Source organism: Alosa sapidissima, chromosome 14 (assembly GCF_018492685.1).
Source record: "Alosa sapidissima isolate fAloSap1 chromosome 14, fAloSap1.pri, whole genome shotgun sequence".
NCBI classification, from domain to species: Eukaryota; Metazoa; Chordata; class Actinopteri; order Clupeiformes; family Clupeidae; genus Alosa; species Alosa sapidissima.
Window position 1 is genome coordinate 16,731,493 of NC_055970.1, and position 22,048 is coordinate 16,753,540.

A 22,048-nucleotide genomic window follows, 5' to 3' on the forward strand; every position below is an offset into this window, starting at 1 on the left:
CTCTCTCTCTCTCTCTCTGAAGGGAGCTAAACAAATGGATTCTCTGTGTTCTTACTGTTAAAAACTGGACTTTGCTCTGTCATCCCGCAAGATAAATCTATTTGACTTGGGACATGTGCTTTTAACCCTACATGGAATTTTGGAAAAGATCAACAATGATGATACTGTACGTTCTCACACACAGAGACTGCACACAATTCTACCATTGACTCACAAAGAGTAAGTACTGCATGAAAACAGGCACACCACCCATTGCCAACAGAGGTATGGAGCTATTTTTCCTCACCTATCCTGGGTCTTTTTGGAGGAGCCTCGGTCAGTCTTGGGGTTCCGTGAGAGGGAGGGGGCAGGGGTCGAGGGCAGTGGTGGTGGCGACTCGCACGTGGGAGGTAGTCCGTTGCTGGGGGTCGCGCCCTTATGGTTGCGGTTGGCGTCATACTCAAAGGTGCGTCTGGGTTTGGGCAAAGGGTTGACCGGCGTGCCGCCAGGACTGGCAGCCGGAGGCTCGGGACTCTCGGAGCGGGCAGAGCACATGCTGAACCGCTGACGGAGCTTGGAGAGCCTGTCGGACGCCGGCGCCAGGTCTGGCTCAGTGGCAATGGAGCAGATACTGCTCCGCTTACTGCCGCAGGCACTGTCCAAGTCCTCCAGTCCACCGATGGTGAACGACTTGTGCCGCCCCTTGTCCAGGCCATAGCAGTTGCTGAGATACTGGGGTGGAGACGGAGTGGGACTGTCCTTCAACGCCTGCTCGATTTTCTGTATCCGGTTGAGAACGGCCGAGGTTTCCTTGCGTGCCGTCAGGGAGCGCAGGAGGACGCCGGACCCTTCGGTCTTCCCCAACTTCTTCTGGAAGCGTCCCACGGACTCCCTGTCGGACGTCAACACCTCGTCCTCCTCCGTCTCAGGGTAGGAGCACTCCGAAAAGGCCGTGCTCATCCTGCGCCCGCCCTTGAAGTCAAAGCTCTTCTCGCTGCAGGGCGAAGGCGGGAGACCGTCCCCCCCGCCACCCCCCACCCGCTCTCCACCGCCCCCCGGCCTCTTGTCCAGACACAGGCTCATCCTAGGGAGAGACACACGTCGACACTCCCATTCCGAGATCTTCTTGCGGATGGTGGCTGAGTAGGGGCCTACGCCGCTGGTGCGGCTAAGCGAGAAGGTGCGCTTGTGGCCGTTGTTGGCCGCTGCGGAGAAGGAGGTGGACGAGCTGGGCCCCAGGGAGAGCGTGCTCCAGCTCAGAGGCCCCGCACTCAGACCCTCCTTGGCCTGGTCAGCCTCCTGCTCCTGCTGCTGCTGCTGCTGCTGGTTCTCTTTCGGCTCCTGGCTTCCCGCGTCGGCCGGTGTGGTGGGCTTGAAGATGGAGAGCCTCTTGTCCAGGCAGCTGATGCTCCTGGCCTTGATGAGTCGGCTCTGGGACTCGAAGTCGGCGGAGAGCGGGGCGCCCGTGCGCAGGCTGGCACTCTTCTCTTGCCAGTTCCGCAGGCTCAGGTGCTTGCAGTTGCCTCTGGCGTACCTGGACAGCGGCGCCGAGTCCTCGCGGTCGTTGAGGGAGGTGTGGCACAAGCCCTTGCCAGACGAGAGAAGGGGAGGAGGGGAAACAGACTGGCACCTGAAACAAGAGCACAGGACAAGGAAATGAAAAAAAAAAAAAAAACTATACTCCCACGAGGCGGTTCAGATTGCTCCTGTTGAATTCTTTTCCAAGGAAAAACAGCCAGTCGAACCATTAAACACCATGAAAGAGCTGAATGCTCGCCACTGCTGACAAAAAAAAGTCCCTGATTCCCATCAACAGAACACTGAGAGTAATTAGGCAAGGAATACCAGATACCAGTGGTTAGCTCAGGTGTATACTCAAGACTGCCAGCAGATAAATCAATGTACTCACTCAGACGAGAAATGAAAAGGCCCTCTTCTCCGAAGAGGAAGGAACACAAAAAACTTCAAAACAAGGATAGATCTTTCCTATTATCAGTACCAGTAACACTGACCACGCATGTAAAACACTCAATGGAAAGTACCAGGGGAATCTGACATAACTTTGGCAGCATGAAAGCCAACTCTCAGCCAAAGCAAATACAAATGCTCAGTAAAAATGCATGTGTGGATTTTTCCACATAATTAAAGTGATTTGGGCAGAATTTATGTGGACCCCACACAGAAAGCCCTGGGAAAGCCTTGGCTTGGAGAGATGGAGGAGCTCCTACCTTCAGCAGTCCTCTGAGACAGCGTCGGCGGGTTAAGACTCTTGTCTCAGCTCACAGTCCATCACACAGAGCACAGAGTCCGTCCCCTAATTACCCACAGCCCTAGGTCACACCTCACACTAATCCTGCTCAATCACTGCGTCGTAGTGGACAGAGAGAGAGAGAGAGAGAGAGAAAGAGAGAGAGAAGCTCCAGTGACCTCATTCTCAGATTCCTCACACTCACACACGAGGAGACAGAAACTTTCCCAATCTTTTCAAAATAACCTGAGTGCAGCAGATTCCAGGAACTGTGACTGGACTTGGCCCCTGCCTGGGAGAGAATGAAGCAGAGACAGAGAGACAGAGAGAGAAAGAAAGAGAGAGAGAGAGAGATCTGATGTCACGGCACCGGTGGCGGAGGCGGCTGGAATAAGGAGTGCAGGTTGGGAGGAGGCCAGGCTGGTGTTCCAGGATGCAGGTTGGGGCAGATCATCTCACACCCCACTAGGCGAGGGTGGGGCCGAAAGAGACAGCACCTGGATCCCCACAGATCCTTCCTCAGGCTAGTTTAGTTTAGTTTAAAGAGCTACAGTCCACAGACAGACTGCTTCAAAACTTACTTCCTCGGTTCACACACCACTAAACACCTCCAAGCATCAGAGTCAGACTGTTCAACTATACTGTGTCTGATTTCGCACCCTCAAGCTGAGTCACAGGGTGCAGTTGTGTATTATACTGTGTCCTTAGTGTCAACATGAGAGATGGCATATATTTCCTTTCACATGTTCATACCAGGTTCATACCAATTCCTGACTATAGTGAAAACTATGGCAAATATATAGATTATAGGAATGGCAGACTATTGGAGTATTTAAACAAATAAAGAAATACTGACAGCAGACACCATCAATCCATTCAGCTCAGCTCCTCTCAATGACTTATAAAAATTGCATCATATGTACTCAAGTCAGTGTCGAATGACCAAGCACTTTCCCTGTGTACTTTCATTTAGAAGGGCCAGCGATTTTTTCCACTCTATTTACTAAAGGAGCAACATCGTTACACATTAACCAAACACACACACACATGTAAAAATTCCACAATGGCCAAAACTAAACCAGCACCAATGAATGTAACGGACAGGGAAATCGTTCACTCACAACTACACAACTACGCACAATGAACCAAATGAACCACCTCCATTAAAAATATGTTCTGGGGACTTTTGCAAGGGCCTGGGTAGAGGCAGAGGCATGGCTCCCAGAAGGAATTCAGTGAATGAAGCGAACCAATGCCATCCATCATAAAAGCCCACTAGGAGGCCAGTGGGATGTTTTAACAAGCCCGGTGACTGACCAGGCGACCTACCAACTCCAGCTGCACTCTTTCTTGGAGAAATATCCTCGACTCATTAAGGGGTCAGAGCCAGTCCTTGGAGTCCAACATACCTATTCTGCTTTACGACTCTTCCATCAAGCATGGGGCAGTTCAGGAGTTTCAAGCATTATAAACAGTGCATTTCCAAGGGTTACAACGAGGGCTGCTGACCTGTTCAAAAACATATTTCCATCACTTTCTCTGTGCCCGACCTCAGCCCAAGGTCAGCCCAAGGCCAGCCAGTCCGAGTGAGGCTATGTATTGTAAAAGGTAATAATGTGAAAATAAAAACACATGTAATGTGAGTCCTGCTACACATAAACCAGAGCACTCTGGCTCCTTACATGGAGTCTGGAAACTCATTTGATCTGTTTCTTTTTCCTTTTTGCAAATCACCATGTTGAGACTAGACCAACTTCTGTCAAGCAAGCTAAATTTCACACCATACCAAAAAAAGAGGGTCGTTAAATTTGACCAAAAACGACCTAAAATAAAGTTTAAAAAATTATGCCTTTAACAATATTTAGACACATATTAAGCATTCTGTAATCCTATGAACAAACAATTACAAATTAAGATCCCATTACTGGAAATGTACTTTAAATGGCTTCTCAACTCCATCCAATTCTTCCATTTGAACTCAACCCGATCCACCCATCCACCATTTATAGCTGCATTTAAACACAATCAGCTATGGAATAACAGAGTGGTCAAAAATGTGCCTGCGACATCCGATCCAGCTCTATGAACGCTCGCAAGCCCCTTTTAAGATTCTCCACTCAGGGACCAGACCTCTCTCTCTCTCTCTCTCTCTTTCTCTCTCTCACACACACTCCAGTGGTGTGTGTGTGTGTGTCTGTGTGTGTCTGTGTGTGTGTGTGTATGTGTGTGTGTGTGTGTGTGTTGAGGTTTGGCCAGCAGGCTGAGGAGGGTCTATGGCAGCCATAAGCCAGAGACAACAAGCCAAGTGCTGGAGCAGGGGCAGACCCTCCTCTGCCCTGGCCACACATGGACCGAGCTGAGCTGAGTTGAGCTGTGCTGTGCTGCTGGCTGCCAGAAATGGACGGACTCCCACCAGATCTGGCAGCACCAGCCCCCGAGTCTGACCACAGGCTATTTCCTGCTCCCTCAGTAGCCGGTGAGAGAAGATCGACAGGATTCCATTAAAAACACATCAAAGCAGAAACACACGGCACACACACACACACGCACACAGACACACATGCACACAGACAGACAGACAGACAGACACACACACACACACACACACACACACACACACACACACACACACACACACACACACACACAGGCCAATGAGTGCACCTTGGCCTTCCCTCTCGGAATCAAAGACGAAGCCTTTTTTCTCCTTCCGCCCCCTCCTCCAAAAAAACCTGAAGTTGTTTCAGCCCCAGTAGTGAATCATGCTTTCTGTAGTTATTATCTTTTCTATTATGAGAAGCTTGCCTCAGAATGTTCGGAGTTCAAATCCTCTCTTCATAAAATGCGTCCCCTCAGCAGCCTTCACCCCAAGCGCAGGCTGTGATTTAAAGTCCGCGCTGGGTGTATTCTTATCCGCGAGACACAGCCCTGTGGGAGGATGGGGGCCGACGCAAGCATCATTTCTCGCACATAGACTGTGCACATGGACATTCAAAGTCATAAATGTCTTGTTATCATATAATTTGTGATAAGTGATAATCAAGGAAATTCATTCTTAAGTGTTTGGGGAACATTGCTCTCCTAGAGGAGTTGTGTTGGTGGGTGATATTTTAGTCCACTACATCAGATTTCTTCCTGTAACTGTGCTTTGTATTTATACCAACTGTCATGACACTGCTGGGAAGCACGTCCTGAAATCAGATTCTGAATAAATATTGAATCGAACTTCAAAGGAGGCATCAGTATGATCTACGGGGTGCCAAGCTCCTGCTGCCAAGGCTCCAGACAAGATGCCCATGACTGACTCAACACACTGACACAAGACTTACTCGGAGGGGGCCGCTCAGGAAGTTGAGCGCCACTTAACACGGGAAGTTAACGTTAATCCACCACATCTCTGACTCACAGTCATAAGCCTATCACTACTAAGGATCAACCTGGCAGGGCCATGATAAGATATGATACAGTAATCACCATGCCAGGATTCTGACTGGACAGTCATAGCTCACTGGGGAGATATTAAAAACAGCACGAGTTTAGCTCTGGCTCTTGTGTTCCGCTATGAGGCAACGCTGTCAGAGGCCAAAATGTATTTCAGTGGTGGCCACTCCAGACATTTCTTCCCTACAATGGCTAGTTTAGAGGAGAGCGATTGTAGGAGATGGACACAGTGTATATGAAGTGAACGAGGGATGACAAATGACAGAGGAAGACAAGAGTGTGTTTCCAGAGCTTTCATTACACAGCTCCGTTCTGTTTCTGTGTCTGCAGCAGGAAAATGTCAGCTCTCAACATGTTGACTCAAACAAGCCTGGGCTGAGAGAGGAGTTTATGTTTGAATGGGGCCCCTTTTCAGAAGAGCAGCCTTTATGAAACCCTGATGATTTCACCCAATCCCTCCCTCGTGAAAACATAAAAACCATGGATTAAGACGGTTTAACGTACTACCAAATACATGGATTTGGATCAAATAAACAAATTTATTGGATTCAGTCAGTTACTTTTTCTCGCTAGACAGCATCATGTTTTAACAGGCTAGCCTCTCCCTCTCCCTCTCCTAGGTGAACGAGGGTCTGTGGCTGATCACTCACCTGTCGGGGATCTCCTGGGCCTCCTTACCCACTCCTGTTCTGGGTGCGGCCTTGGTGCTCTTGTTGGCAGTCATCTTCACCTGACCGCCCACTTACCTGGCGAACAGATAGAACAACAGATAAGACAAACAGACATCTACTGACTTAATGCCTCTAAAATCATACTGCTGTGTGTGTGTGTGTGAGTGTGTGTGTGTGTGTGTGTGTGTGTGTGTGTGTGTGTGTATGCGTAGAGGGGAATAGATCACAATGTGCTTCATAGCTGAGAATTTCAAAATACACACAACTGGAGGAATTTGAGTCTGTTCACAGTCATAACGTGTATGGGTTATGGAATATCTGGAAATGTAGGCTAGGCTTTTTCCTGCAAGAAAATGTATTTATGTTTGAACTACAAATACTATAAGTTCATTACAATCCAACTGATGCCAATGTCTGCTGACATCCAAAATATGTCCTCAATGAAATGCGACCTAAATGAAGTCCAAATAAAAGGCCAAAATATATTTCACTGTAGTGGCATTAAGATTAGTTGGAGAATTCGGGCCAATTTCCCAAGATCAATCACTGTTGAAAAAGCACACTCATGCACTGACGCGATGTCCAGAAAACAAGATGAATTCCAGTGGTTACCAGAGAAACAGAGGAAATATTTTTGATCATTCAGCAAGGCTGCACAGAGATTTGCAATCATTAGTTGAAACACGGCTTTCAACATTTCATGGTCACTTCATGGCTTCACTGAGCCAAAACATTTAATACATCTCAAACCATAAGATCCAAGTCATTAACGAGGGCACAAAGCTGACTCACAAATGGACTCAAATAAGAAAAAAAGGATCAAAGTTCTGGTGTGTCAAACACTGAATAGGGTGAGATAATGAGAGAGAGAGAAAACAAAGAAAGAAAGAAAAGAATAAGAGACAGAATAAGAAAGTGATGTTGGAGGCGGAGAGAGATAACAGCGAGTGACTGGTATGGAAGGTGTAGTTTTCTTTTGTCAGTCTGTTTAAAAGGAATCAGCAAAGATTTACAGTTAGGCTCAATCTTTTGGCTTGTTAAAAAATGATTATTTTCCCTATACATTTATGCAATTTGGAGGGCTACAAAAGCAACTACTTTTATTACAGCCATTCGTTTTACAAGCTCCACAGGAGAGTTGAGGTTTCGGTGCTTATGCCCTCCAGTACAGCAAGTTTCTGCTGTCTGCTTTGCTCAGGCATGGCCCAAAAATATAACACCAATTACACACACTTATCTACACAAAACCACATTTTGCTGAGTTGTGCAACTTGCTCTGTTTGCTTCAAGCTCATATTTCCACATTTAGTGTCTGATGGTATTTTCTAAATCAAGTCAAATGGATTTTTCCTTTGATCCTGACAATCACTCTCTCTACGCCATGGACTGCAGGCCAATCCGCAGCAGTCATATGGGAGCGTACTGCCTTTGACAGGAACATGCACTCCTCTGCTGGAAGCACATTCACAAACATGGCCCAGGCTCCCACAGACTCTATGCCAAGCACTAGGCCATTTCCTCCCTTCAAACCAGAGGGCAAACTCATCTGTGAACAGAGGTGGGAAACCAGCAACACAAAATAACAGCTGCCTCCCCACCTCCCCGGCTCCTCTTTAAAGAGCTCTTCGTTTTACGATGCGGTCAGTGTGAGATCTGATGGAACTGGAGCTAAAGGAGGGGGGGGGGGGGGTGTGGGGTGTTGGGGGGTGGCAGGATGAGCTGGGTGTGGGGTGTTGGGGGGTGGCAGGGTCAGCTGGGGGTGGCCAGTGGCACTTATTTACAGGAAGTTGTTGTATGAAGTAGCGGGGCGAGCAGCGGCGGCACAGCCGTGCAGGAGGCCGAGCTGTGATCTGTGAGCTGTGTGCTGTGTGCAGGCTGAGGGATGAGGGGAGAGACAGCATTCCTCCTGTCAGCCATTTCCTGCCTCGGAGGACTGCGGAGGACATGCATCTTCATTTCCAGCTGACGTGGGAGCACATGACCCGCTCAACAGCAGTGCCACTGCAGACCTCTGGGACCAGGCGCGCTGGGTCTCAGACCTCCCCCAGTCTCTCCTGCTTTTGAACCCTCTCTCTTTCTCTCATTCTCTCCTTTTAAACTCTCTCTTTCTCCCAGTTTCTCCTTCTCAACTCTCTCTTTCTCCCAGTCCCTTGTTCTTTTACGTTCTTTTGACTCTTTCATTCTCCCTCTTCCTCTCAATTAAATGCTCTTGAACATGAACATAGACAACTATGTGATTGGCATCATTAACTCGTCACTAAAAAGCCAACAGGGAAAACAATACCAAAGTAATTGATAGAGACAGAGACAGAGAACTCCAACCGATATATGAGAGAGAATGACAAATAATGCTGAAGTTGAAGATATCTTTTTTTATTCTCTGACAACTGGTGCTTATGAATAGATGAAACATGTGAGAGAGTTGTGTTTTTCCCAACGCAGCCCAATATTTTCACTGAGCTGTTGAGGGACGCACAGCTGTGAAAATACTGTTCACCAACCTTGAAAAGATATTAGACCATTAAATCATTTCTACCACAACGTTTGGCAGGCACATACAGAGTGCATTTAGAAACCTATAACAAGATTGTGGAGGTACTGTTTTACCAAAACATTACAGACACAATGATTCTCCAGTTTGGCTCTACTTGATCTTTGCAGTTTCACTATGACATAAAATGAGAAATCACTGCAATACTGGCGGTGATGACAGGGGCAAGATTTAAACTGAAAACAAGCTTTTCAATAGTGTGGACTTTGACCATTGCAAAACATTGACCATTAGGACCACCAGACCAAGCACCCATATGTTAGATATACAGTATGTACTGTACCACTAAACATGACCATTCACTTTCTATGTGGGAGATATATGTCTACTGTATCCTGTGTGAGTGAAGTCATGAGACACGTGAGAAAATGGAAATGTGTTTCAACACTGCCAGTTGGGCAACAGAAGCAGGTTAAAACTTGTGAACAGAATCTAGAGGAACCTGCTGCTGACACCAACAATGCAACTACCTGTTCTTAACGGTTCGGAGACACACAGTGTGTGTGTGTGTGTGTGTGTGTGTGTGTGTGTGTGTGTGTGTGTGTGTGTGTGTGTGTCTGTTGCCACCTGAGCACGCTCAGTGCAAATGCATGACAGCCGCCCGGACGCCTGCCAAGCTCCTCCAACACCCAAGTGTGTGGGAACTAGGGAGAGCAACAGCTCGCCGATGACCCTCTGCCACGGCAGGAGTCTCCCTCGCAACCGCAAGGCCAAGGGTGGGAGCGGGAGACCTCGGGATAGAACCTTGCATTTCACATGCAGCCAATGTATTTCCATTAAGTCTTTTAAGAGTTTGAGCCCTCAAAACAACCCCTGTCCTGTTCTTATGTAGAATTACATTCTCAGTAGCTCCCAAAGGGCACATCACCCTGTGGTTAATGTTTGAACTGGCAAGGCATTTCACAAAACACCTGAGTTAGCAGCACTATTCAAAGTGTAAGTGTTGAGAAACATGGAATAGTCATACCTTCACGGTATTTACATCTAGTTGAAGCATAATACAAAGAGGCACTTTATACACTAGGAGTTTATTATAGTGTTATAAATAGCTCCATAAGGAAGTTTAAGGGAAACTGCTTAAACCCATACAATAGCAGACATTTGTAGGAATACAGAGAGCTAATCTTGTATTTCAACCAGATTAGGATCTACAACAGGAAGAGCCAGAGCTGCACCCATTTATACAGAAAACATCAGCATGAGTAAAATGGACCATCAAATAACAAGTCAAACCTTTATAAGAGACAGAAACTACAGAAATGTTATATCAGAGATGATACCTCTGATACCATTTTTAAGTGCTGGCCCTAGACCTTGTTTATACAACTTGTAAACAACTGATTGCCATCCTCTCTCTAGGATGTCTGTGTGGTGTGTTTGTGACCCTTCTACTGACTTCTGTCCACTTTCCAAAACACATAACAGCCAAGTAATCAGTAATCATCACGAGCATAGCACCGCCTACCACACAAGAGTAATTACGCAGGCGAGTAATCTATGCCTCTATAATGAGTACTATCACCAAAGTAAAAACTTAACGTGAGTTTTCCATACTGTGACCCTCAAAAACAACAACATAAACTCTCTCCTGTGGTCAATTCTCCTCAAGAAAGCTGAATGACATGTAGGTCAATGCACATGTCACTGTTTTGAACATCAAGGCTGGCGCCAGGCATTTCATTGGTCGGTGTGAAATTCAATCAAATACTTGCAGTGTACATGACTGAGCTAAACATAGTGTGTGTGTGTGTGTGTGTGTGTGTGTGTGTGTGTGTGTGTGTGTGTGTGTGTGTGTGTGTGTGTGCGATGCTGTCAAAAAGCAGAGGGACTGAGGATAGGAGCCCTTTGTGCCTTTGTGTCGTCCTTGAGCAAGCAGTGGTTAAAAAGTAAGCCCTTTATCAGCCAGTCAAACACCCACTATCACAGTGAGTCCTCCATGTGCGCGACACTCTGTGGAATGCACACGGGTCATCGGCCTTGTCAGCCGTGACGTTCAAAGCGGCCCACGGACCAGCAGACCACGAGACAGGAATGCACTAATATTTGTGCTGCCAATCAAATAGCAGAGTCAACACATACAGAAGACATCTGAAAGGCAGTGGACGGACACTGGTGAGGAGCCACAAAGGAACCAGTGATGGAACGAACATGAATGTGCCATCCCAACAGCGCTGGACATCACTGGACGGAGTCAGTGATCGTATACAGGACAGCAGTTCCCTTTTACTAGCTTCTTTAATGTTTCTATCTCTAGCATCAACATGACTGGATGGGTGGGTGATCGTATAAAAGACATCAGAAGTCCCCTTCTGCTAACTTCTTTAATGTTTCTATCTCTAGCATTTCCTTGCTATCTTTAGCGCTTCTTTTACAAGTGGACGAGACTGACTCAAAGAGGGAGTTCCAAAAATAGACAATGAGGACCTAATAGTGTTTTCCTGTCTGCTTCACCTCTCTACCTCTGGCAAAAAAAATGTCGTCCACTTTCTGCTGAGACACTTCCTCCAAGGCTTTAAAAACTCCATGGAGTCTACTCACAGCCAGTAGATACAGACAATGTGAGAGAGAGTCAGAGAGAGTCTGAGAGAAAGAAAGAAAGAAAGAAAAAAGAGAGAGAAAGAGAAAGAGAAAGATCTGCACAATCTCAACTGTTTTCAAACATCATAACCTCAGAGTGAATGAACAGAGCCATGTATTCACAAGGGACCATTTACACTTTTTAAGAGACATTTTGTCGTCCACTTTTTTCCTCTCTTCTGTTCCATGTGGAACATAGCTGGAGAGCAAGCTTGCAAAGCCAGACAGGTCCGACATGAGCTTGCGTCAAGGGAATTTTTATTTTGCTGAGAATCCTCCTTTCAAAATGCACAAAATATGGATGAGAAGGAAGAGCCATACCAGAGCTTTTCCATCCCCTTGACCAAACCCCCTTCCCCCGTCCTAATTACATATGGTCCTCATAAAAGTTTCACTTCACAACACACACACTGGACATATGGTGCGTGTACACACTGCCTGTCGTCATTGTCCAAGGATGTCATGTTTAGATTGAGGGAATAGAACATGCAGGGGAATGTCTCAGTTAACCTGAAAGATTTCTCAGAGGTTTGGACGTCCACCTGGACTCACCATCTGCTCCTAATTACCGGCTCATTGAAAATTCTGCGCTCACACAATGCCCAGCTACGCACGAGCGGTCCAGCTTCATTCCGACACACAAGTGACAAAAGGCCTGTCATTTTTGTTCCTCTGACCCCTACAGCTGAAAGCCAAGTCTCTGGGGACTGGCTGTGTGCGTCTCTGTGGTGTGTGGCGTGATTCTTTCTTCTGTGAGAGGTGAAGTGTTGCCCTGCTGAGTCCCAAAGCGCATGTTCAATGGAGCACACACACACGCGTGCGCACATACCGGCATACACACACACTCACATACACACACACACACACACACACACACACACACACAGACGCACACACACATAGAGAGAGAGAGAGACGCACACACACACACACGCACACACACATAGAGAGAGAGAGAGAGACACACACACACACACACACACACACACACATACATACAAAAACACACACACACACACACTCATACTCACACACACCTCATGTTTCACACAATGCTTAGCCTAGGTTGGCTGTGGCAGCTTACAACAGCTGCACACTAACTCGATGCCCACCATATCCGAGAGCTGTTAAGATGACTAGGCCTGCCGGCTGGAAGCAATAGGCTGCGTTCCCTCTCATTCCACCTCTTAGTCTCTGGACCATTTACAGTTGCCATTTCTTTGTTGGAATTATAATAAATAACATCATCCTGATATAAATGGTAAGAGGATGGGGTCTGATAGAATGTGATTTACATAAGCACAGCTGGTATAGGCACCTCCTTCTGTGCTCAGCATTCCAAAGTCTCACAGGGATAGGACATATATCTTTCCACTGAGCTTCTGCAGCAATTTTTCTTTTATTGCATTATATGCAGCGCTTCAGGCCTCATGCACAGATGGAATCTTTTACATGTGATATGTGACTCCAATCAAGATAGATAGTTAAAGGTGCTCTAAGTGATGTTACGCGGTTTCTAAACTGAAACATTTTTTGTCACATACAGCAAACATCACCTCACCAACCGCTAGCTGCCTGTGCCCTGAATACACTGTGGACAGACCAGACTCCAAAAACGGTAACAAAAACATCCTGGTCCACCCTGGACCATGAAACATAACAAACTGTTCCAGCCAATCACCGAAGAAATGTGCGTTCAGGAGTTTCAATTGCACTGAAGGGAGAGACGAGCTAGCTCACTATTTTGTTTGAACGTCAACAGAAGTGATGTTACCCAGCATCGCTTAGGCACCTTTAAGATGAAGGATGAATAAAGAGACTATAGGACAGGAAACTAGGCTTCTAGGCATGCTAAGACTCTTCAAGGTGTGTCTTGATATGCCAGCAACAGAACACACTGAAAAGTGGTTTGCCCTGCAAAGTGCCCCTTATTATGTGACAGTGACACACAAAGAATGCCAAGCATCAACCCATATGAATGCAGTCAACACCGCCTTCATAAGTACACAGAGGGTTATAAGTATTTTCACTGTTTGCTATACATCAATCATGAGCCTATCCGCTGCACAATGATGGAGAGTGTTGGTATCAACAATAGTCTCATCCATCACAAAGAGAAAAGGGAGCAGATATCTATCCACCACAACAATGTCACTGCCTAAACTCATCCATTTCAAATCAACAACCAATACAGGAGTGTCAGTCACAATGCATGTTTGTCATCTGGGGAACAAATGGGGAGACTGGCCCAAGAGTAGACGTTGTTGTCGTCTGGCGAGGGCAATGATAAACAGACAGGAAGTGACTAGCTGTCTGGCTGACCACAGTCCAGATTGTCACTCTGGAAAATCTGTGGGTTGAGAAACAGCTTGAGTTTCTTTCTAAGCAACCACAAACTGCAACATATTTTTGTCAGCCTCTGTAAAATATGCACGGAATCCAGTGGAAAGGACACAAAAAGGAACAGGAGACACTGGAGGACAATGTGGCGCACTGGTCAGGTCCATGAAAACTGTCTTAAACAAGGAAATAGGAAGGATCTCAGCCATAAATACCTCCAGTACTGTTTGACTATCTTTACTTCCAGCAGGGGTAACATACCACCACCGCTACTAACAAGATCAGAAATTAAAAGAAGTATGGCAAATACCCCAAGGTGACAACAACTTCCAATGTGACTAACTGACTGAATGACATTTTGGGACAAGTATGATGCAATGGTTGAAAGCCATGCTTGAATCCTGACCTCCTGATAAAGTTATATCAAAGTAGTAGACGCACAGAGGGGTAGACCACAGGGGAGCCAAAACTTAAAATAAAAGAAGTCTTGCCATGCAATGCTATATGAGATGCATGACTGGAAAGATTCTGAACTAAAACATAGCAGTTCAGTGACATCCCAGCCTTCCTTATTACGCAAGAATTAGCCTGAAAACAGAAAGCCTGCCTTCCCATGCTTTGAGCTGACAATCCAAGCCAATGAGAAGGAGACGTCATTGTTAGATCAGTACAATGGACACTCTGTTCGGAAAGTTCAAGAAATATCTTGCAGCTGCTTCGTCTTCTTATGAATTAATAGACAACACTTTTATACGTACCCACGCGGAAATGCCATTAATCATTATTCAGATATCTAGAGGTTTTGGCTAGTTCATTGGTAAACTCAACAACCTCACTATAATGGTGGCTTCAAGTTATTTCACTTATACTCGAAACGAAATTTCGCGCCGTTAATCGAGACATGTTATTTGACACAGTGATTGTCATCCACCCTGTTCAAGTTTCTAAGGATAAAAAAGTCTTTCGTGCTCTGTAATTTACTTTAATAGTACTCATTCTCATGTCTGCGGTATATGAAATCCAAAGTTGTTCTGTGAACGGTACATTTGTGTATGTTCTTTCAAACCATGTCGTTTTCATTTCGTTGGATGTAGCCTAGACTATCGGTTTCAATCCATTTATTTGATAGTGAGCATGCACTAACCAGCGGACTGTATACGTTTTTTATACATTTGTTTTGGTTTTCACAACTTGACAAGAGAGGTGAATGACCAAATATGGCCCCTTACACTAAATGTAATACTTTGTGCCGCTTTCCAAAGTTGCTAAGCTTATTCAAACGCAACATCTTTCCAAACAGTTTCGAGTGTTATTTGGAGCGCCAAGATATACATGCTGCAAGTTTCTTTGCAACAATGTTACAACACCAGTTAACAACGCAAAGACGCGATTTACATGACAGGCGTGTTAACGTTACCTCAAGGAAGCCTCTGGTTATCCAAGCCATTTTCATGTTGAGGTGTCTCTCTAAAACAGATCCTGTTAAGACATCATTCTCAAAACACACAACATTGCCGGTGATACCTGGACTTCTTCCCTAAAATTCTACTCAAGTCCTCTCAAGCAAACGGAGTCCTCCCTTGCCGAGAGGGCTGGCAAGCAGAAGGCTGGGCTAGTAACCAAGGATATGGGATGTTTTGCCCCCCACTCTTGCATTCAAGTTTTCTCACTCCCACATTATGGAGGTCTGCAGTACCACAAACGCATGGTTCAATAGGCCTACTTATAAGTGCTGTATGATGTTGGTAATGATTTCATTGTATTGTTATCCGCATTCCAACCTGGTTCCATACTTCCTTCCTTTAAAAACATTAAAAACAATACAGTTAATCTAATGGACTAGATGTAAGGACAGGGTAATTTTCAAGCATGGTATCTTAAGCAAGACTTGTGAACACATCTTAGGAGTGGAGAAAGTCAAATGCGCAAGAGTTTAGAAAATTTAAATTAGAGGATGTACGACTAATCCTGTATTTGTCCATCATTGGACCACAAATCAAAAGTAGCCTACTTTGGTCTGTTTTAACAGGACATAACTAAAATAAAAGAACTGTGGATAATGTTTTTGTAACCTACATTATGAGTTTGAGAAAACAAAGAAAAAGCCTCTTTGGGAACTATAATTAGGTTTGCTGACATGGCCTCTGTTGGACATCCATGCCTGCAGTGAGGCTCACAGACAATGCTAAAACACCCTGATCCACTGTCTCCTGTGTGCTTATGAAGTTTTAGGTTTCTCAGCAACAGAGAACAAGCATAACACATTGCTAACAGCTGGCTTGGCCAGGGGGCTATGCCTCACGTAGTCAGAGCATGAGTCAGGCCTTTAGACAATTGTATTTAATGACAAATACATGCTGTAGCAATCCAACCAGAGGGACACTGTGAGTTAGTTGTTTTCCTTCTTGGGTCTGCAAAATGATTCAGCAGATAGTACGTCTGAGTCACTCACACAGTCAAGTCTGTATCACTGGGAGCAAAAATGGATTAGCTTTGGCCACTTTGCATTGCAGAGTGTAAAAATTAAAGCATTGCCTGTGGTATAAATATATTCCACTTTGGCCCAGCGAGAGACAAGAGTCCTCCTGACAATGTTTTGCAGCTGTGTCCCATAGTGGTTTATGATTAAGTTTCAACAAGTTTGGTGAAGGCAACAAACAATTATAACAAATCACACACTAAACTGACCATGGTGGACACAAGGCATTGTGCTCAGCACAAAAACAGTTGTTTGCCACAGGTAATACTGTTTTATGACTCTGTGTTCTATCTGAAGTGTTAATATGATATATGAGACCAGCCACCTTAAACTAGTGGATCATCAGAGCATGTTCTCCATGACCCCCACCCCACACACACACACACACACACACTCTCTCTCTCTCTCTCTCTCTCTCTCACACACACACACACACACACACACACACTACAACCCACAGTTATCTGTCTTGGGAATGCAAACCACTTGGCCGATGCACTGTTCCAGAATAACTCATAATCTTCAACTTCTAAGGATAAGGCTGATCCTCAAACAACCATTTCAATTAGCACTGAACTTACTGTGATTATGACAGCCTGACCTTACAATGTGCTTTGTGGGGTAAACTACAGGACTCAATGTACACTAACTCCCATCCAAACATATCAGACTGACAATTAAAGAGTATGTTTCCACCATTATATTTTTGGGAGATTTTGGATTTTGGATAATTCAGGGGAGGCATAGTGATTTTCAGCAAACATCATTTTATTAACATTTTTAACCAAAGGACTGCATGGCCTGATCTCATTGCCTGTAGGGTCCCAGATACCCAGGGCCTGAAGAAGATCGCGTTGGCTCGAAACTTTGCTTTTTTTCCTTTTAATTAAACTCTGAGAGCTACTCTGGTGTGCAGGCATTCTCTTTTGTTTTTACCCAGGATTTCACAGACATCTGAAAGTGCCTATGGTGTGTTTACATATCTACTGTCTGTGCGTCCTGCCTGTGTCTGTGTTAAAATAACCTCATACGGTGTTATATTTCAATACATGCTCCTATGAACCCTGGGAACACATCAGTGAAATGCGGATTCATGTGCACAGACTAAACATCACTTCAGGGAGAGTATGCCTACTACCAGGAACATCACAACCCCAAAATATGTGGTGGTTTTAAGTGTGGGGTATGTAGGAGTGAACCAGATGTCAAAGAGCACCAACTGAGTCAAAGCATAATGACTTTTTGTTGGTGAGGTTTTGTTGACAACGCAGACAAAAATATGCAACCTCAGCACCACAGAAATGATTATCCACCTTTTTTCTGTTGACTTTGGATGCAATCTGCTCCAAATGGGACTGTTCTTACTTGTTGCATCCAGTAAACAAGAGAAATGACTGACCTTGTTTTTGCGCGGCACTGTATTCAATTCAACTGCAAACATACAGTCACATTATTAAGACTATTTTGGTTTCGACCCATGAAACCTACAGCAAACTCACTTTGGACACTACAAGTGTCACTACTGGGTTTTGAAGCCTGTGCATTAATGGTCACAGGATAAAGGTCACAAAGTTCATTGGAAGCATGTGTTCTCTAATTATTAAAGAGAATAATGCTATGGATAATTAGACCTTGGGCCCTAATTGAAAGGGCGGGAAAAGTCTATCAACAAGTAAAGTTCTAGTGCATGAACTACAGCTAGGGGTGGATTACCCTAATGTGGGACATTTTTTGCTTTTCTGACTTCTGTAGTAGGCTATATTAGGCTGCAATGTGAGGACAACATATTAAATCCACATCTAATTTTGATGACAGGACCCTACAGCTTTGGCTTTTTGCCATAGTTTCACTGACATTCATTACTTTGGGGAAGAGCCACACCCACCAGAGCTAAGGCGTCCCACATTAGGCAGTGTCCCACATCAGGACAATTCAGTATATATTTTGATTTGTGGGAGAATTGGATGGAGGTCTTACCCATGGTGTTAAATTAGCAAAGTGATTTTGCCTTATTAAATTAGTTCTAGTTCGATTTAAGACTTTACCTTTGCCCATAATTCACATTGTCATTCGCAGCTGGTCAGAAAGTACAAACATTTGAAGACATACAGTACATACTAATGATGCAATTCTGTCTCTTCCCAGTGATTAATTGTTTCAGACCCTGAAAATGAAAGCAAATGGATCCAAAAGATTATATATGAGGCAAGGTACACAGAGTACAAAGGAACATTTAAGGAACATATTTCGCAACATGTTGACAGAAAATACTAACAGTTCAGAAAGGCAACATGTCCATGATTAAATGTGAGAGCGCTCTTTTAACCGTCTCATAATTATGAACTACATTATGGATAACATTTACAGCTCAGAGAGATCATGACAAAACAATGAAGCAAACACACAGCTTACTTTTTGTTTTATTTTTGTAATAAATATCATCAGTTGCCCTGAAGACATTCATTGAAGATTTACTGTTGTGTATTACATAGGCATCCTGTTAGCAGATTTAGACGAAAGTCACAATACCTCTCTACATCCTTCTTACATGTACAACACTTATCTGTGGGGAAGCCATATCAGCCCCTTTGATTTGTTTTTATTTGATTTATTCTCTGCCCCTGTGCTGTGCTGTGCTGTGCTGGGGGCAGCATGGAATATGACAGCCCTCTGACACATGTTCTCAGTAACTGCTGCATTTTCAATAAGGAAGATTAATGACGCCGCCGTGTTGGAATATTGCTGTGTAACTCAACCTGAGGATGTTTTAATGTACCCTATTCTACCTGACTGTACTATGGAGGTGGGGGACTGTACTATAGAACATTATTTACCCTTTATTCAATTAGCACACACCCAAATGAGCACTATCAACAGCATGTTCACGGCAATGTTCTGACATTTATTAGAGATTTAGACTGCTCTAAATTCAGAAATCAGGCCAAGCTGTTTTGTTCAGAACAATAGAGGCCATTTGCTTTGAACCCTCACATCTCTTCTTACATTCAGTTTAAAAGCATTGTAATAGTATACATACTCTTTTGATCCCGTGAGGGAAATTTGGTCTCTGCATTTATCCCAATCCGTGAATTAGTGAAACATACACAGCACACAGTGTACACACTGTGAGGTGCAGCACACACTAATCCCGGCGCAGTGAGCTGCCTGCATCAACAGCAGCGCTCAGGGAGCAGTGAGGGGTTAGGTGCCTTGCTCAAGGGCACTTCAGCCGTGCCTACTGGTCGGGGTTCGAACCGGCAACCCTGCGGTTTCTCTGTTCAGGCAACTAAGGCTGGGGAGCATTACAACATGACAATAGCTGAAAGTGATACTTACAAGTGGCATATTTGCAATTAGCCTTCTATCAAGCTCAGTGATACCAGAAGAGCCTCAAAACACAACATCCCTCCCTAGCACAGACATTTTAACCACAACCCAACCACAAAATATTTATGGGCAAATGCTTCCAGGAGACAACAATATATTTTCAGTAGTTCAACGTTAAGAAGCCTAATGATGGGGACAGGCCACAGAGTGAACAGTGCTGAACGCAAAAAAATATGTTTTAGGCGAGACATCATGATTCATTCCCCTGAAATTATAAGGAATGAGACAGCTGGACATTATTCACACACTGAATACATCTTCATATATCCCCATCTCAAGATTGAAGTTGATGGGGGGATATTATTCACCCTCAATACACTAATGAGCCTGTGCCTTTAATCTGAAATATCCTCTGCAATCTGTATCATGATACATAATAGTGCTGTCACTTCTGCCTGGTTAAGAAGTCGGCATCTATGTTAGCCGTTATGCTCATACTGTCAGAATTGTTAGTGTTTAATGAAGCATGGCATTGTTTGGAGAAGGCTGCACCATAACAGTTGGATATGGCATAGCATTTCATGGGACAATTCATGAGACAGACACAAACCAATAAAAACACTTGCAGCAAGAAGCAGCAACATCAATCCTTTGAAGCATCGAGACAGATTAGTTACGTGTGTTAATAGACTTCACATCTGTTGGCTCTGCTATGTGAGTGGGATGTAGGACCTAGCTCTGTATTAAAGTTACATCATGAGCGCATGTGATTTCCAGATTAAGCTTCAATGGAAGCTTAATACCAGCAATACCATCAAGAAAAGACCACATCACAGAAGAACTTCACCACAATGTGTAAAAAGATTCAAATTATGATATAACAAGTTCCCCTAAAATCATGATTTAGCGAGACAGTTTACACAAAGTCAAACAGGTATGCAATAGGTGTGCGATGAGGCTTTACTAAGCCATTCGTCTGTTTCACAGTAAAACAGACAGAATCAAGGCTCTCTACATCCCATTCTGTAAGTAGCCTAACCATAATATCAGCATGACTTAATGCACCATAGACCTTGAGTTTCATAGAGGGAGGGAGAGAAAGAGAGATTTTATCTCATAGTTGGTCTAATTGTTTCCCTTACTGCGACCCTGAGGCACTGTTGGGCAAACTCTCCTCCTCTTGGATCAAGAAGAGACAAAGAGATAGGAGAAGAGTCTTCTACCCAAGTCTAATGCAATTATATGGTGCAGTGTATTTTCTGTCCGTTTCTGTCGCATAGAATAAATGGTGTGAAACTAACATGATATTCATATAGAATGATAATGCAAACAAGGGGTCAGGGTCACTAATTTGAGCAATTAAGGCCAGTTTAGGAGTTAATCCTTGAGACAATATAAGGCTAAAGAGCGCCCCCGCGTATCCACTGATTGTAAGCGCAAGAGTTCGTCAACTACAACGAGCTGTTTGCTTCGCAGCACAATCAAGTTTTCACTTCACTCATAATTATGCCTTTTCCAGAATAGTGAAAAACAACTATAAGCCAGCGTGACACAAGTTTAAGGTATGTTTTCTTTCCTAACGCATCATGCATCACAATGACATAGTTCTCTTATCAGCTGTTCCAGATGTAAACGAAATAATCTAAAAACAAAAGTAAACGAAATCAGATTAATGTGGAGCATCCTGCCTTTGGGCAATGTGCCACGTCAAGGCAAAGTAGGTTTATTTTGACATCGCGTCTGACAGAACTGCCTATATCTGCAAGAAACCTTGGAAAGTTAATTTAAGCGTGACTCGTATAATCTTAGAAGATAGTGAGGGTGGTGATGGGAGAGGTCTGTCTTACCTTTGCTTTCTGGCGCTTTTTCTTCTTTTGTTAATGCTAGTTTAAAAATCCATATTGTCACAAGTCTTTCCTCCGGAGTCTGCCGGAGTTGTGTATGGACTGAACCAGATACAAGCAATCCCGATAAATGTCCCTAAAAAAAGAAAAAGAGCTGGAACAGGAAACGATGACGGTCGTTATTGAGAGGGCTTACATTCTGTGCACTGCCCTGCGTATGCACTTCATCAAGAGAAAATTTTGTAATTTCTGTTGATGGGATATCATTGTTACACACGCATATTTTATGCCGCTGTCAATTGAGGTATAGGAGTCACAAAGTTATATATTGCACTGTTTATTGTGGAATGATTCAAAGACTTTCTCAATAACGTCCTAGAGTTTGTTACTCATTACATAACCTCCACAAAGCTCCTTACCAAAGAAATACAAAAACCTCAGGTGTAAGCTACTCACCAGCTGAAGGAAAATAGATAGTGCTTTCTTTCTGAAAATTATTAAGTTTTGAATGTGTCTGTGTACAGCACTCCCTCTGGTGGATTGACACACATTTGACTTGAAAGATAAAAAAAAGCCTGCATGGGGTCAGAT

The 22,048-nt window shown here is 44.4% G+C and overlaps 1 protein-coding gene across 3 annotated transcripts in view; it reads right to left on the reverse strand.

Moving 5' to 3' along the window:
* Nucleotides 1–21,581, reverse strand: part of dennd2b (DENN domain containing 2B) — a 50,130-nt gene extending 28,549 nt beyond the window's left edge. The window contains exons 1-3 of one of the 3 annotated variants that reach the window (XM_042060758.1): nt 21,461–21,581; nt 6,319–6,414; nt 287–1,609 (exon numbers count right to left, since the gene is read on the reverse strand). In XM_042060758.1, the coding sequence (XP_041916692.1) occupies nt 287–1,609; nt 6,319–6,392 (1,397 nt within the window). In that variant the 5' untranslated portion in view covers nt 6,393–6,414; nt 21,461–21,581. Of the gene's footprint in view, nt 1–286; nt 1,610–6,318; nt 6,415–15,224; nt 15,419–21,460 lie in introns of those variants that run through there. The other 2 variants (XM_042060757.1, XM_042060759.1) reach the window with 2 other exon arrangements.
* Between the last annotated feature and the right edge of the window lie 467 nt (nt 21,582–22,048).